Source organism: Eschrichtius robustus, chromosome 14 (genome assembly GCF_028021215.1).
Source record: "Eschrichtius robustus isolate mEscRob2 chromosome 14, mEscRob2.pri, whole genome shotgun sequence".
Classification (NCBI taxonomy): Eukaryota; Metazoa; Chordata; class Mammalia; order Artiodactyla; family Eschrichtiidae; genus Eschrichtius; species Eschrichtius robustus.
Window position 1 is genome coordinate 30692565 of NC_090837.1, and position 17762 is coordinate 30710326.

The window sequence follows — 17762 nt, forward strand, 5'->3', positions numbered from 1 at the left end:
TAACTATCAATAAATGAACAAGAGGGACCCCCCTCAGTCACAGAGAAGGCTCCCTCACCTCCAGCGTCACTGAGCGTCACCTGCTTGGAGGCCCCGGGCCAGCTCCGGTCCTCTGCAGTCCCGACAGCGGGACAGAGTAGTGACAACGGTGGGCAGCAAGCTTCTAGAGCTTCAGTTCTAGATTTAGGATCTAGAGTCCAGAATCAAAATTAAAAGTTTTAATAATGACAAAGAAGATGCTATTTACTCTCTATATCAAGACGGTAAAGAGTGGGAAAAAGTGCCCCTTTTCAAAAGAAGGAATAGATTTTGCTAGAATAAAATCACACACAACACGCCTGGGACACGATGCTGAGATGAGACAGCCTTGGCATCACCTGGGGAGTCCGTCCCTGCACGGTGATTCGGTCCCAGCGCCCGAGAACACAGAGCAGTCCCCACCCCAGGGAGCTTCCAGGGGCCAGAGCCGAGGACCGCCTCCCGGTGCCCCTTCTGTCACCCACAGCTGTGTCTTCCATCTCCCCTGCATTAGTCACTGAGGCCGGGTCTGCTGTGTGGCCTTCAGGCCCTGAGCCCTGCACGTCGTCAGCCGGCTGGCCCCTCACCCCTCATCCTTACGCGGCCTGCACAGGCCCACAGAGCCGCTGGGAGCCAAGGCCAGGGAGGTGTCGTGTGCTCATGACCTTCGCTCAATAGGACCTAGTCGTCCACACCTGCAGGCTGCCGACCCGGCTCTGATCCCGACAACCTCACCACACCTGCAGCTCCGGCCAGGGCTCCACGCGGGGCATTCAAGCTAAAAGAGATTTCCTGAAAAGATGTCGGCCTGGAAACAAAAAGGCACAATAAACACAGCAGAATGGTCGGAGCTGGGTTGAGGGCCGGAGGAAAATGAATTAATTAGAGCTAAAAAATGAGAGAGAGGATGCAGGCGGGCCTGGGCTGACGAGGCATTAGGTGAGGGGGTGTGTCCATTGAACCCTCAGCACCTAAGAGCACAACTCGGTGGGGGGGCGGGCGGTGAGTCGTACTCTGAGGATTTCCAGGAAGCTGGAGAGCTGCGGTCGCAGCCGAAATCACACCAGGACATCAGGCTGGCCGGGTAAGTCTGCCAGGCACAGCTCCCCGCAGCCGCCTGCAAGGTCACTGCCATCCCGGCTCCTGGGCAAGGGCCAGGGCGCAGGTCCCAGGCCGGTCGAACTAGGTCACCTGCCCGTGACCAAGCTGCCAAAGAGGTTCTTGGCCTTTTTCGCCTCTATTCAGAAGGCAGGATCTGCTTCCCTCTGAAATTAATGCTACAAGGAATTTCCTAAAGTAAAAGACAAACATCCACCACATTCCCTGCATCTAATTCCATGGCTTATACAACTCAGACTGGAGACTGCACCCAACTCCAGACAAAATTCAGTTTAGTTCAAGGGGAGAAGCAGCTCTTTCCTCAGGCACTTTTCAGGTGCTCTGAGAATCGTTCCCTCCCTATGTTTGATCTGGAAACTAAGCCAAGGAAGTCTTCCATCCTGTGATACTTGAGACTGATAGGCAACACAAGCGTTAACATTCCAGCTAAAGTGCGTTCTGTCACAGAGTGATGAGCCTATTTCACACGCGTGAAATTTCACCAGTCACGTGCGTGGATTCACGTGTGAGGGTTCACGGGCGGGAAGGTGAGCCTAAAGACAGAGGAGAGGCTGGTGGCAGAGGGGCCGGGACACAGCACCTGAGGGAACGTGGACTGGCCCCCCGGGGCAGGAGCAGAGGCTGTGAACCGGGAGGCAGGCGGCGGCCTGTCCACACCCCTCCTGGGCGACTCCTGGACGTGATGACGGCCCAGGAAAATGGGAGGCTGGGGTTCGGGTTGGGACTCCATGCGGACATGAGGAATCAGAACTCTCCTAGAAGGAAGGCGAACCTGTGCCTCTGGATTCGCCCTCAATACTGAAGTGCGTCCTCCTGGAAGCAGCCTCTGCCCCACCTAAATGGCAACAAGCAGTGCTGGACCCGCCGTGATGTGGGGTCTTCGCTTCCCTGACCGGAGCATATGCCCTACAATCCAGCGCTACAGGCATCAGAAAGCGTTAATTTGTCACGAAGAAGGACTCCAGCCCTGCTCGCTATTTGGGGGAGATGAAGAACCCAGGATCTAGGATCACTTTAAATGGACTGTGTTACACGTTAAGCTCGATGTATCCCTAACTTTTAGACTCACACTTCCCACTGACATAGCACTTTCTGGACTAACTCCAATGGAAGTAATCCCACTCACACTGAAGGGGAAAAATATAAAGATTCACAGCACGGAAAACACCCAAGTGCTGTAGGTGGTGGAAACTGTAACTCACCACTCCGCCTGCTTATTTTTCTACAACTGGTCCAAACACAGAAGCCATTGCACTTCAGAGCCAGGTACCATCCAGCTAAGCTCAGCTCACAACATCACTCTTTCCCTTTAGCCACCCTCAAATTTTTCATTCATTAAAGCACCTTCCAGTAACCACTGAATGAATTCAATATATGCAGTGTTCCAGATTATCATTCTCGGTAAAATGGACATTGTCACAGACGAACGAAACTCGCAATGCACTTGTACCTACAAAGTTCGTACACGTTAATAGTGGTTCCATGAGCAAATCAATGAACTAGATCCGAATTGCAGCCCTGAGTGTCCAAGGCCCCCTGCACCATTCAGTTCCCAAAAGTGATTCCTTCATGCTATTTCTAAACTTTCCTGAATCTGATGGATTCAGAAATCAGTGTATTTTTTTTTTTTCAGAAATCAGTGTATTTTTAATAGAACAATATAGAGTCCAGAAACAGACCCACAGGCACATGGAGATTTCATTCATGATAAAAATAACCTATCAGATCAGTAAATAATGATGAATTAATCAACAGTATTAAAACAACTACCTAAACATTTGGAGTAAAGAAAAAAACAAAAACAAAGAACTTGAATCCTAGCCTGGCTCTTTGAACCAAAATAAATTCCATGTGGTCAAAAAAAATTTTTTTTAATTAAAAAAAATTTTAAGACACTATGAAAGTACAAGAGCAAAATTAAAATATAGGTAAAAAATTTTATAATACTAGAATGTGGAAGGACTTTCTAAGAAAGACATAGGCAACAAAACCATAAAGGAAAAGACTGATATATTTGACTAAATAAAGATTTTAAAATATTGATATGATTTTTTTAATTCAGTAAAAAGGTAAACTAGAAAGTAACAAACTGAAGAAAAGTTTGTACAATACAAATGACAAAGGATTTGGTTTCTTTTTTTTTTTTTTTTGATAGGTAAGAAGTGGATTTCTTTAGAGAGAAACACACTCCACAGACAGAGTGTGGGCCATCTCAGAATGTGAGAGAGGCCAGGATTTGGTTTCTTAATATACAAAGAGTTCTCACAAATCAATAAGAAAAACAACCCAATAAAAATTAGGTAAATGATGTGAATGTGTAGGTAACAAAAAATACAGTAAGTCAATAAACATATGAAAAGATGATCACAGTCATTCATAATTAATGAAATCAAATTAGAACAGATTATCATTTTTAATCTATAATATTAGTGAAGATAAAAAGTTCTGGTGATATTTAGTGTTGGTAAAGTTGCAGAAAATCATATCCTAAACACTTAATGGGAATATTCTGTTTTTTGATCTGGGCATTTACATAGATCTGTTCAATTTGTAAAAATCCATTGTGTACTATATTAAGATTTGTGCACTTTTTTGCATGAATACCATACTTCAGTATAAAAATACTTCAGTAAAGAGGGACTTCCCTAGTGGTACAGTGGGTAAGACTCCACACTCCCTATGCAGGGGGCCCAGGTTTGATCCCTGGTCTGGGAACTAGATCCCACATGCATGCTGCAACTGAAAAGATACCACATGCCACAATTAAAGATATTGAATGCCACAACTAAGACCAGTGCAGCCAAAATTTAAAAAAAAAAAATTTTTTTTAAACGTTGAAAAAAAATTTTTTTAATGTAAAGAATATGTTACATCACCATGAGATATCACCTTATACCTGTTAGAATGGCCATCACCAAGAAGACAACAGGTTCTGGTGAGAATGTAGTGCAAAGGGAAAGCTTGTGTACTGTGGCAGGCATGTAAATTGGTCCAACACTATGGAAAATAATATTGAGGTTCCTCAAAAAATTAAAAATAGAGCTACCATATGATCTACCAATTCCATTTCTGGGTTTATACCCAAAGGAAATGAAAACAGGATTTCAACGAGATATCTGCACTCCCTTGTTAACCACAATATTATTCACAATAGCCCAGATATGGAAACAAGCCAAACGCTCATCAGCAAATGAATGGATAAAAAAGATGTGGTACATACACACAACGGAGTATTATTCAGCCATGAGAAAGGAAGACATCCTCCCATCTGTGACAACATGGATGGACCTTGAGCACACGATGCTACGTGAGATAAGTCAGACAGAGAAAGACAAGTACTGGGTGATACCACTTATATGTCGAATCTAAAAAAGTTAAACCTGTAAAAAACTCAACTGTTACTGCTGTCACTGTTGCCTTGATTAGGGCCGGGGGCAACTACAAATTATTACAGTGCTTGTGAGTTTATAGTTACTGTTTTTCTTTTACCCATGGATATTTTTAATAAGAAAAAAGTCAAGGACATAAGGAGAAGACCCCAGCAGAGCATCTGTAACTACACTGCTCACAAGCAAGAATAAGGGTGTGTACGTGGTTAGCTGTGACACAATAACTATGATTACCAAAACGGAAGCACAGGGCTGATGGGAGTGAAATGTGCAATAATGCAATTCACACCAATAGCAGCAACATATTCAAATCAGTAAATTACATCAATTATAACTTAAGCAAAAACTTCAAAAATATCTCTATTCTTATTGAAAAAAAATATTCTACTAGTTGTCTTACTAAGATTAGCCTAACCTGAGGTGGAGGTCTAGAAAGAATAAAACTCATCCTTTTAAACAGACGTCTTTCTTTACAAAATATTCTCGGGGCCCCTGTTAAGGTTCCATAAGCTCTTTTAAAGAGAAAAGCAACCCCAGGGACCCAACACAGATATTACTTGTTGTGTAAATATACTGTACACAAATAGTAAAAGTACACACGAACTGTTTTTGTTATTCTAGAGCTATAAAATAAAGATAAATGCATTAATTAAATACAAACTGAACTATCAAACCGGTGCCACTCAAATGAACATTAACCTAATACGACAGATGGTGTTGCTCCCTGAAGAAAAACAGTGCAGGGCTGTGGTCAGTCCCAAGGTCAGTGTGCTCTGTCACCCTGTGCCCGGGACGGGTTACTTCCCTTGCATTCCACACACCATCTGTCAGCAAAGTTTGTCAGTTCTTCCTTCCAAACAGCCCGATCGGGACCCTGCTCACGACCAAGGTCACAGCCTGCCACGGGCTCCCCTGCATGCATCCTCCAGTGGTCCACCCTCCATGTGGCCGCTCGGGTGACCACCATGATGGACGAGCCAGATCACTGTCACTGCACAAAAACCTTCCATGGCCCCCACTGGATTCCCAGGAGACGCCACAGTTCCCACACCGGCCCGCGAGACCCCAATTAACAGGCCCCCAACCCCACTGGTCACTGTTAAAGCCACACTGGCCAGCCTGCTGCTCCCACCCCAGCGTGGGGTCCCCTCTGCCAGGAGGGCCCAGCCGGCTCAAGAATATGGTCTCCATGTTTTCTTAAAGGCTGTCTTGGCGAGGACTTTCTCAAGCCCCTACTTGGAGCTGCACCTTCCCAGCCAGCCCACCTGGCCCATCCTGGCTTTCTCTGCAGGGCGCCTATCACCATCTGTCACACCAGGGACCCAGAGCCCTCATTCAAGGTCACTCCTAGGATGTAGGCTCCACGAGGTCAGGGACGGTGGGTCCACTCTGCTGCCTGCTGTGCCCAACCCCGGAGCAGGTCCATCAATACCTGAGGCACCTGCTCCGGAACCGCTCGGTCATCACGCGGCCCCAACGCGATATCTGTGCTGACTCTGCCTGGGTTCTCTTCTCCTTGGCCAGTTTTAATGGACATTAAAGTTGCCACAGTTTTGTTACAGGAGGATCACCTGGAAGATCCAGATGTAATTTTATTTACCTTTCAAAGAGCAGCATAGAAATGAACAGGCACAGACAACCTGCAGATCCCACAGGACAGATCGGCAGGCCCACGCCTCTCCCAGACCCATGTGGAGAAACCCTAGATCAGGGACCGGTGGGGAAGCCAAAGGACGAAGGACGGACCACTGTGGGGGGCCACTGACCACGCCCGGAATGCCCCTGCCCACCCCCCCGCCCCTGCCACGGTGATGGAACAGGAGCCTGAATAACAACCCAAATTTACTTTCTTTTTCTTTTGTTTTTTAACTGAAGTATAGTTGATTTTACAATGTTGTGTCCAAATTACCTTCCAATTTTATTATCGGTGTACCCATTATTTCCAGCAACAACCAAACAACCTCTACCCAGCAAACATCTCCTTGGGTCCTGCAGTAAATTTTTATAGGTTTTAAGTTAATTACACTAGTAATGCAGGCTCACTAAATAAACCAATGCACAGAAGCAAACGAGAAAGAGTAAGTTATTTATGAGCACAAATCAGGCCCCGGCGCACCCACATAACCACTTGGACATGCAATCAAGCCCTTTCGGAACCTTTTCCTGTCTCTGGATGGTGTAAACAGGGCCACTCCCGGTCCCTCCTCTGCGCCCAGCCTCATCCTCAGACACCTACAGGCCCCCCCCCCCACAACCAGCCATGCCCAAACTCCACCCCCTTACCTGGCAATTGAGCATCATGTGACATCCCAGGGGTCTCCTGGTGCTGTTACTTCACCTCCCCCTTCCTGCCCTATCAGCCCAAGGGCCCGGCTGGGCTGGAAACCCAAGGACAGACCCCACACCCCCACGGGAAGTCATTACACCTGCCCACACGGCAGCCACGCACACACCTGGTAAGGGTCTCTCTTCATCCCCACAGCACACGACCCATTAGTGAAATCCTCATTTACTTTACACAGATGCCTTTTTGCTGTTTTATTTTAAACTAAAACAAGAAGATTCATGAAATGCCTTCGTTACTCCCCACAGGGTAAGTCTGGCCGGGTTTCTGGTCTCCACTGGCAGCAGGAGGAAAGGTCAAGCACTGGGGCTCAGCACACTCCCCACTCAGTGGGGAAGGGAGGGATGGAAAGCAGAGTCAGAAACATTTTCCTCTAAGAGCCAAGCCCCGGGTGTCTCTTTAAAGGACAGACTGATGATTCATTGACGAGAAGGGGAGAGAAAAAGGAAACAAAACAATGGAAGAATGTGGGGCTGAAAGAACAGAGACAGCAGGAAAACTCTGGAGCAGGACGGTGGGCTGGATGTTGACCATAAAATAAAGGAGCCGGCTGAACATAAAACAAAAGACAGAGGAAGAAGAACCATGAGGAGGTGAGCTGCGAGGTGAAGGAGGGCAGGCAGGATGCTGTCTTCACAGCTGCAGGATTTCCAACTCACCCGAGGAAACAGGACATCAGCAAGTTGGTACAGTTACGTGTCGTTATAAAGAAACAAGGTTAAAGGCGCCATCCTGTATCCCTGGCCTTTGCCATCTCAAACCCAAATTGACGTTCATCATTTCACTCCTTAATCCTTTCCCCCACCTCATCATTAGGTTCAAAATCTAATTAAGATGAGCACGGATAATGAAAAAAATAGCTTTTCAGAAGTTTGTCATGAAAAGTTTAGAAAATATCTTAGCTCCCAAAATGAAAGATGTCTATGAAGTACGTGTTATTGATGCTATGAGATGTTTTTCTTTTTTAAAAAACGACTTTCTTGGGCTTCCCTGGTGGCGCAGTGGTTGAGAATCTGCTTGCCAATGCAGGGAACACGGGTTCGAGCCCTGGTCTGGGAAGATCCCACATGCCGCGGAGCAACTAGGCCCGTGAGCCACAACTACTGAGCCTGCGCGTCTGGAGCCTGTGCTCCGCAACAAGAGAGGCCGCGATAGAGGGAGGCCCGCGCACCGCGATGAAGAGTGGCCCCCGCTTGCCGCAACTAGAGAAAGCCCTCGCACAGAAACGAAGACCCAACACAGCCATAAATAAATAAATAAATAAATAAATAAAACGACTTTCTTAATTAAGCTTGCTACAAATGTAAATGCCCTGGCCAATCGTTTGATAAAGGGAGGGAGGGAGGGAGGCTTTGCTCTTTTCCCCTGCCAGCAGAGGGCAAGCTTTATGTGATACCCCGTGTGTGTGTGTGTCTGTGTGTGTGTGTGTGTGTGTCTGTGCCTGTCATTCTCCCTCTCTCTCACACACAGACTTCTTTCCCCTTCCCTTGCCTTCTCCTCCCCACCCCACCCCCGCATAACCTCTCCTTCCCTCCATCCCTTTTCCCTCCTCCCCTTCCAGGGCAGGCTGGGGTAGAGGCACTTTTTAGGTCGATGCATTTTATTTGCAGGTCCTAGTTAGAACAGTGATTCCACGAGGGCAGAAAGGAAGTAATTCTGAAGAATTCAGGTATCTGTTTCTTCTAGAAAAACGCATACTGTTGATACAAAGGCATCCAACTTCCCGGCGTCTTGCTCAAAGGGGAGAAAATAGGAGGGAAGTGACCTCCTCTAGGTTCCGCTTCTCTCCAGGCCCCAGTTTTCTGATAACCCGGGTCATCTGGGCACCCCTAGGGAAATTGAAAGTAGCCCAGGCTAAATCCTGAGCGAGCGGAAGGCACAGTCATCACCTCCAGAGAATTCAGAGCAGGGCTGGGGCATCAGGAGCAAGGAAATAGATCAGAAAAAGACTCCTCGAAACAGAAGGTTCCGCAGGGAGAAGCTCGCTCCGGGACGCCAATGTTAAATCCCGCTTTTCTTTATTTCTGCTGACAAACTCCTCAGGACACCTGCAACTCTCAGCAGCTTTAGCAATTAGGTGGGGAAAATAAATCATGTGGTCTGTCAGGAGGCGGTCAGTGCTCTGTGGAAAGTCAGGACCCAGAGTCCGGGAAGGGTCGCGGGAGCCCCGGGGGTGGGAGGTGGGCGGGCAGATGGGTAGGAGGTGGGTGAGCTCAGCATCTCACTCACCCCGAGTGGATTTCGATTCTGCACCTTCAGTCCCTGCTAAAGCGTCTGACCCACATGATCAAGGCCCTTAGTTTTGTTCAGACACACCACTGCCCGTTGCTCACAGAAGCCAGGAGTATTTTTTGAATGAGTGCCATAGAGGTAAATGAGAAAGAGTTATTTCCATATGAGCACAGAAAAAAAATACAACCATTCAACATCACCTAGGTTGTCTTCCCACCACTTAACCCAGAAGAAGCAATGAGGAAACAGACAAATCGAGATACTAGGACTTTCTACAAGACAACTGGCCCGGATTCTTCAAAAACACAAATGTCGTGGTGGAAAAAAAAAAAAAGAGAGGAACAGTTTTAGATGAGAGATGTTAAGAAGCAGATGTGAGAAGCAAATGTAACACGTGATCCCTGACTGCATCCCGGATGTGAACTATACGACTGACACTATTGCTGTGTTCAATGTCAGAGGTGAGATGATGTTACAGTTGTGCGGAGGGAGAATGTCCTTGTCCCTAAAAGATACACGCTGAAGCCTGTAGGGGTGAAGTGTCATAATGTCTGCAACTCACTTTCAGATGGTTCAGGGGGAAAATCCAATATTACCTGTGTACTATAGAGAGGAAAGCAAGAGTGACAAAAAGTCATCCCTTCTGACTCCAGGTGAGAAGGCTATAGACATTCGTTCTACTGGTCTTTCAACTGTTTTGTAAGTTTGATGTTTTTCAAAATAAAACGGGAAAGGGGAGTTAAAAGACCCCCTGCTGGAGGCTCCTGGGTCAACAGGAGAGCCGTCAGCCTGGGAGTGGGAGGCGGTGCTCCTCACCTCCCCCTACCCTCCAACCACCTCAGCCTTCCAGAAAATAGCGCGAGATCCAGAGCCTGCTCTGGACCCCTGCTCTGGGGTCCATGCCCACTTTTCCTTCCCTGTCCAAGCCCTACGTGTCCTTTGAAGCCCTGTGCAAATCCTTCCCACGCCAGGAGACCTTCCAGATGGCTCAGTTCCCAGCCCCCCACCGCACTTAACATAACCTGCATGTCTCCCATGGCACCATGTGACACCTCCAGCATCCTTCTTGTCACCATGGCCACGGATGCTGGCTCCTGTCTTACCTGCCCAACCAGGAGCCTCTCCACCACAAGCGGGACCAGAACCCACCCTCCTGACTTTCCACCTCCAGTAGAGCTGACACAGCACCTTATCCACCGCAGGTACTCAAGACAGACCTTGAGCAAAACCTTTTTGTCCCTCACCTGTCCTCACACCTGATAAGATGGACGACAGTCAATATTTACCGTCATCCTACTCTGCTACTTCTATTGCGCGTGGCTCCGTGGTGAGTGCTGTCGCAGGGATACTGGTGATGTCATTTAGTTCACGTGTCATTGTGCCCACGTCGTGGGAAAGGCAGAGCGCCTTGAAGACAGGGATCGTGGCTGTCCTGTCCACCTGCAGCCGCCCAAGCTCCCAGCATGAAAGAAGTGCTCGATAATCAGTGAACGACTGAGTGAAGGAAAGTCTATTCCAATTTCCAACACATATGACAAATTATAAAAACTAAGACAAATGAAGGTGTAATATGGACAGACATGGAAGCGCCGAAATTAGTCTAACCTGTTGGACACAACTGAATTTGAAGACCTGTTCTAATGCGTGACCTCAAAATCTTTTCACGTCCTGGCACCTTAAAATGTAAAGTTTTCTGTTTTCCAACGGCCAGAGCCTTGGAGCAGATCTGGGGGATACAACACACTCACTGAAACAGGGACACTGGGTGGCGGTAGAGGTGGGGCAGCACGCCTGAGAGCTACAGACAAGGGCTGGGGAGGGACCAGAGAAGTTTGAAAACGCTCCACAGATGACTCTGATGCACACGCTGGGCTCAGGGTGAGATGCGGCCATACTGACGCTGAGCAGAAGAGGAACGAGGGCCTGGTGGACCCCAGCAGCCCGGCTCGGGTGCTCTGTGTCACTACCCGCTGGGCCCTGCTGGGACACGTCCCACTCTATCGTGGATATTTATTCTCATCCCAGAGTCACCAACACTAAACCACACTTTCCACAGGGGTTCAATTTAATAGAGGAATCAGGCAAGAAACGAATTACTGTAAGTTCCTAGCCTCTCTGCATCCCCCCACTCCCCTCCCCCCGCAAAAAGAAATGCTAGTTTCTGGGAAAGAAAAAGAAAAAGGGTATGTGTGGTTTTTTTAATTTTATTTATTTATTTTTGGCTGCATTGGGGCTTCGTTGCTGCCCGCGGGCTTTCTCTAGTTGCGGCGAGCGGGGGCTACTCTTCATTGCGGTGCGCAGGCTTCTCATTGCCGTGGCTTCTCTTGTTGTGGAGCACAGGCTCTAGGTGCGCAGGCTTCAGTAGTTGTGGCATGTGGGCTCAGTAGTTGTGGCTCACAGGCTCTAGAGCGCAGGCTCAGTAGTTGTGGCACACGGGCTTAGTTGCTCCGCGACATGTGGGATCTTCCCGGGCCAGGGCTCGAACCCGTGTCCCCTGCATTGGCAGGTGGATTCTTAACCACTGCGCCACCAGGGAAGCCTCCCAAAAATGAGTATGTTAACAGAATCTCAGGCTTGGACAGCAATGCTGATGGCTGCCTGGGCTGCGCCTCCCCATCCTATGCATTGTTCCTTCCACAAGGACCCCACGATTCACATAACCTTACGGAATACTTTCGGTAAGGAGCGCTCAGCCTCACTCAGAGCAGGCCGTGCTGGTGTCCACAGCTCGGGCTGATCTGCTGGCTGTGAGCAGCCTCGTGGATCCTCGGGGGTCCCACAGTCCTTTGTCGTGAAGGTCCGGACAGGCTAGAAGTCCCCACTGCCCACGTGTCACAGCAAATCCCAAGGACTGGACTGCTCTGTGGTGAAGCGCTAAGCAGATTCGAATAGAGGCCTGAGGAGAGGCCTCACCCAGGCCCTGACGGTGGCCTCTTACCCATGCCACTCAGCTGTGGAGGAAGTGGCAGAGATCTCTAAACTGTCGTCAAGACAACCAAAGTCCAAATATAAATCTCTCAGGGATTCCATTCGGAAGCAGTTTTTAAGTGTACACACCCAGAGGAAATAATAAAAGAAAAGAAATATCCTTTCCTCCTTCTCTCCCTCCCCCTCCCCCTCCTCCTCTCCCCACCCCCCTCCACCTCCTTCCCCTCCTCTCACTTTCTGCCACGTGGTGATGTCTTTTAAAAATGCATACTGGGAAGCTTTCCACCTTTGGGGTTGGAACAGCTGCTGCCTCAATATTGTTTTTGTTAGTTTTTTTTTTTTTTTTTAACATACTTTGCTGTTTTTAATGGAGTTGTTTTTAAGCTACATGTTTCATAATACTAGCTGAGACTCACAAAGCAGGATGATTGGCACTTTATTGGCAAGAATGAGACTCATGGGTCCTAAGAGTCCAACGCAGACCCCCGTCAACACCCTCCTGCCCGGCTCACTTCCACGACAGCCCGGCTTATCCCAGGAAAGGGCACTCACGAAGGCTTGGGAGAAACACGACAAAGTCCACCCATGAAAACAGCAAGAGTCAAGAATCTCTAACAGGTAGGCTAAATAAACCCTGCGCTAGCACAAAGCATTCAGGGAATGTTCCACAGATGGCTGTGGTTCCATCTGGGAGCACTCAACAAAAGAAATAAGATCAGACATGCTTAACATCAGGGTTCTGAAAGGCACAGGTACATGCCACCTGGCCCACTCCACTGCCACCTTCTGCATATGACCCTCCGGTGGGGAACCTCCACCCCCTCGAGGAGCAGGAGGCTTCAGCTGAGAGGGAGGAAAGCCTGCTCCGCCCGTGCCAAGCACAACCGTGTGCCTTAAATGGGAAGCACATCCCCAAGTAATCACTGAGGAACAGGGACAATCACCAGGCACAAAAGGACCAGCCCCTCAGCCTCTCCAGTGAGCGAGCAAGGCTGCAGCTACGTGGTCCTCATTCCCATCACCTTTTCAATGGGGCCCAACAGAAAGTGACGCCCACAGTGGGCACGGCTGCTAGGGCCTGGGTCAGACTGAGATTTCAGGGAGGTGTGGCAATGGCTAAAAACAGGAAGCTAAGGGCTGGCTGCATGCAAGACTTCATCCAGAAAAGACTGGCCTCCCACACAAAGAACAAAGGAGCTGGGACGCCTCTTAAAATTTTGAGAGGACGGTGGGTTTGGCACTGATTCCCTCTTCCAGCCGCTGATCCACGGGCTTCTCTCCCAAATCAAGAGAGCAGACCCAGCAGTTAGAATGGCTGTAGCCTCACCCAAGTGCTGTCTCACCCAGAGCATTGCCCTGTTTGGAGGAGCAGCTAAGAACATACCCTGTCACACACATCTTGCCCAGGACGGGACCAGCCAAATGGGGGGAACTTAAGACACATTACTCAGTGTGATAATAAGATCACTGGCCCTTTCAAAGATTTCATATAATATGTCTTCTGACCTAAGCAAGACTAAAACCTAGAGCCATTCTCAAAAACAGAAGGCCACGGATACGGTGTGACAGGATTGAAGCTTCAAGCTCTCCATCTGCTCAGAAACATCTTCTTGCTCTGCTTTGGGACCGTTCTTCCCTTCCAAGCCCAACCTCCTACCAACTGAGCCACTGCAGAGGACCAGCAAACAAGGAGAGTCACTGTCTCCAGGAAATCACTGAACGAGTGCGTTCCATTCTTAGAGATAAAACAAAAAGAAGTATAGGGAGTTCCTCCAGCTTTCTCATCTCCCAGGCTTGGAATCACAGGGTAGCAGGAAATGGTACCATGTATCTTAGGCGATCATCTGCTATAGTCCTCTGCCTTAAAAGGGAAGATGCTATTATGTCCATTTCACAGACCATGCAACTAAGGTACTCGTCCAAAACAGCACAGCCAATGAATGGCAGAGAATGAGAACCCAGGCTTGCTGCCTCTGGGCACAGGGCTCTTTCTACCTGATCAGTTCCTTGTAGAAGGAAACAGACTCACCCCTAAGTAGCAAAATTGCAAATAATTCATGCGGTGGGACAGGCAAGTCACTTCCGACTTCATTTATTCCCAAAGCCAATCCTGACACACACAACACACGTCAAAGCTGCCTCTTGATTCCTCGGGATCCGACCTTCCTTCTGAGTCTTTGAAGGGCTTCCTTGGGGCTGAAATGATTCCTCACAAGGAAAACATGCGATTCCTGGAATTTATGTCTGGCTTATGTTAGAGAGCCTGGCAGACGGTGCAACCTACCCCTGCAACACCGATAAAGGTCAACAGAGGAAGGCCAGAACAGCATCCCATCCAAATCCAGGCCATGGCAGAGCAAGCAGGGGGTGGGTCACAGGGAACGGGGGGGCCTTTGCCTGATCCCCTGGAATTCGAGGCCAACCCGAAGACCTAGTGTAACTGGGGGTTCCAACAAAGGACAGTGAGGGGAGACAGCCAAGAGCATCGTTCTGCCCCAGGTTCCAGAAGAGCCTAGAGGGAGTCCAGACAGCCCCTTGGTCTGGGACAACCCAGTCCTAACCCAGAACCATTTCTTCTTTATCTACTCCTGCACATCAGTCTTGACAGACCAGTTAGTTCAACCTTTGCTGCTTTTTTCAGAAATGGTTTTCTTGGGAGACCAGATCGGTAGAACACTAGGCAACCCTACCAAAAGCTGCTGAAAACAGGGCTTCAAACCAGCTCTTCCCAAAGAAGTAATTATGGAATTTGATATGGGCACCCAAGAAGAGGCGACCCTTAACACCACCTGAATTCCCTGGGCGGTCCCCAGGGGGCTGCCCGGTGCCATCTGACAGGTCTGCACCACTTGGGTGTTTTTTGTTTTTGTTTTTGTTTTCACTTGGGTGTTTGTGTCTGTCTTTGTTTCTGGTTTCTTCCAAGTTTCTTCGGGCTCAGAAGGACCCACTTCGGGAGGGGAAGTGGGGACAGGGGAGGACTCTCTCATCCTGCCTTTATCCGCGGCACGAAAAGTTTTCTAAGCGCGGTTTTCTACCATCCGTTCTCTCTTCACTTTCCCGCCGGGTCATCCCCTCGCGCATTTTCTCACCGAGTTGGGCTTTCTTTTTAAACAAGTAAATAAACCAGTTGGCCCCGGGAAGCAAAAGGAGTCGGCGCCTTGGCTGAGTAACTTAAAGTTTCCGCCGGAAGGAAATTATTAAAGGCGAAGGAGAAAGCCCTCAGAGGTGGGGGCTGCGGCTCCTGTCCCCGCGGAGGGGTCCCGGGCGCCCGGCCCGGCCCGAGCGGCTCCGGGGACGCGGGCGGCGGCGGAGGGACGAGTCGAGAAAGCTCCCGACCAGGTTCGGGCCCGGACCCAGCAGGGCCTGGCGGGGAGCGGGCCCGGGGGCGCGGGAGAGGGGGGTGCAGGGGACACGGGGGGAGCACGGACGGGGGGGTGGGCAGGGGAAGTTGGAGACAAGGGGGGCGCGGGGACGAGGGAGGCGCGCCGACCAGGGGCGCGCGGACCCGGGTCCCCGGCGAATGGCGGCGCAGGACTCACCCCGAGGAGACAGACTTTGAGCTCCCGGATGGCCATCATGAGCTCGGGGCCGGGCCGGACAGGGGCTCAGCATCCTCCGGAGCCGCGCTGCGCCGCGCCCCGCCAGCTGGCGTCCTCCGGTCCCCGCCTTCCCCTCGCTCAGCCCGCGGGCGGATCCGCAGCCGCTGCTATTTCTGGGCCGCTGGCTGCGCCGCGGAGAGTCACGTGGCCGCCGCCGGCTCCTCCCGGGGCTGCGGGGTAACCTCGGCGGCCAGGCTTCTGGGAACGCCCCCGACGGCGTCAGCCCCCCGCCCCCGGGCCTGCGGCGTCCTGGCACAGGGCCTCTTCCCACCCGCCGGCCGGCGGTTGGACCCGGCTCTGCAGAGCCTCCCTCCCCCTCGCCCGCACCCGACCCACGGGCTGCCGGCTGCAAGGCCCCCGGGGTGGAGAGAGGACCGGTCCGGCCCGGGGCTTTGGGGGGAACCGGGCCCACGGCTGGAGACTGCATCCCCCTCCGGAAAGTGGGTGATGCCAGCCCAGGCCATCTTCGGGGAGCACTTCCAAGTCATAAATGGCACTTGACAGAGGCTGGGCGGACGGGCAGGAGGGTCTGAGGGTGCAGCCCACCCTCTCCCGCAGTTCCTAATATCATGGGGAGGGGGCTTCAGTTTACCCCCGCGTAGCTTGTCACTCTCAGCCGAGCTCATTTTTCTGTATGTAATCGAAATTGGTTCTAGAAGCTACGGTCTATTCCTCCCTCCAAAACAAGGGTGTCCGTGTCCGAAAAGGGAAGCGCTTTCTAGAGAGGAAGCTGCCATGCTCAGCACAGAAACGCTACCCCTTGCCGGGGCAGACACCCAGCCCTCAGAACGACGCTACAAACGGGGAGCTCGGCCGCCCTTCTGCACCCTTCCGTGACCGGGAAACCAAGAGGCTCTGGCTTGAGGAACCGCCCTCCCCTCTCCACAGTGGCTCACGTACCTCACCCACTCAGGCCACCTCATGTGTTGCTGCCATAGAAATGTCCGCCTTTCCGACACAGGTACCTCAGTTATTCACGTCATTTCAGATCAGAAAGAACTTTTTTCTTTAAACTTCATCCTCTAACCCAAACTCTCAGGCCTCTGTCCTGAGTTGCCAATTTTGATCAATGACATTTGTGGCCCCCAGTGGACCACCCACCTTGATTATCTGGCTTTGTTCCTACTGAGGCCATGTTGAAGCTAGCCAGCACCCAAGGATCGCATACAATAGGGACTTCCGAATCAAGACCTCCAGAGAGAGAGAGAGAGACTGGAGTCAAAATAGCCCTCCCCCCCAAAAAAAACCCCTGACAGTTGGCCATGAATTCCCCAGGGCAGTGGAGGCTTCCACCGGCTTGGGCAGGCTGTGGAGGATTTTTCACTCACACAAACCTGGACTAAACTGTTCAAAAAGTAGCCATGGATGAAACACAGGTCCTGTTCGGCGTGAAGATCATTGTATCGTACCTGTCCTTGGTTTAGTATCTAAAGCAAGGACAGAATGAAGAGAGGCCTGCCCAGAGTCACCCAACTCTGGTCACAGGGCCTCACTGTCCTCAGATTCGCTGAGCAGAGAACAGCTGCCACACAGCTGCAGAGCTGTTGTGGTGAAGCAGCTCTGGCAAGGCCACCTCGAGTGCCCGGCAGAAAGAACAACTTAAATCTCCACGTCAAAGTGCTTCCCTTTGGCCTTCTCACTTCCCCAAAGTCGGCCAAACCAGTTCTCACTTCCCCAAAGTCGGCCAAACCAGGGTGGGAGGCTTTTCCATTAAAACTGCAATAGGGTCACTGAGGCAGCACCATCCCCATACAAGTGGGCTGGCAGAATTTCTCATCGGTTCCCTTGCTCTTCTCATGATTCTTCCCATTCCTCTCGCTTCTCCACTAGCCTAGGTGTCTGCCATGCTTGTGTGGTTTCTGGGTTCTCCCCAGTCGCTGATCCAGGCCTTCTCCCCTGAGAATCACCCCTCTGTTTATTCTGCCCACACCTACCCCCTTAAAATCTCCTCACTTGCGTCTCATTCTGACCAGGCCGAGCACTGCACAAAGTGCCAACCCTGGTCTGTCAACTGCACCACCCCCTCATCAGCCAGGTCACCCTTGGGGACTTAAAAACTGGCCTCATGAAAACCCTGGTCCCCGTGATCACCCCAAGGTTGTGCACTATGCTCTCCCGGGAAGGAGGGACGGT

The 17762-nt window shown here is 50.5% G+C and overlaps 1 protein-coding gene across 1 annotated transcript in view; it reads right to left on the reverse strand.

Annotated features, from left to right (window-relative positions):
• Positions 1-15787, reverse strand: part of RAB31 (RAB31, member RAS oncogene family) — a 107881-nt gene extending 92094 nt beyond the window's left edge. Inside the window, exon 1 of the mRNA XM_068562465.1 lies at positions 15570-15787. Coding sequence (XP_068418566.1) covers positions 15570-15608 — 39 coding nt within the window. The 5' untranslated portion in view covers positions 15609-15787. The remainder of the gene's footprint in view (positions 1-15569) is intronic.
• Between the last annotated feature and the right edge of the window lie 1975 nt (positions 15788-17762).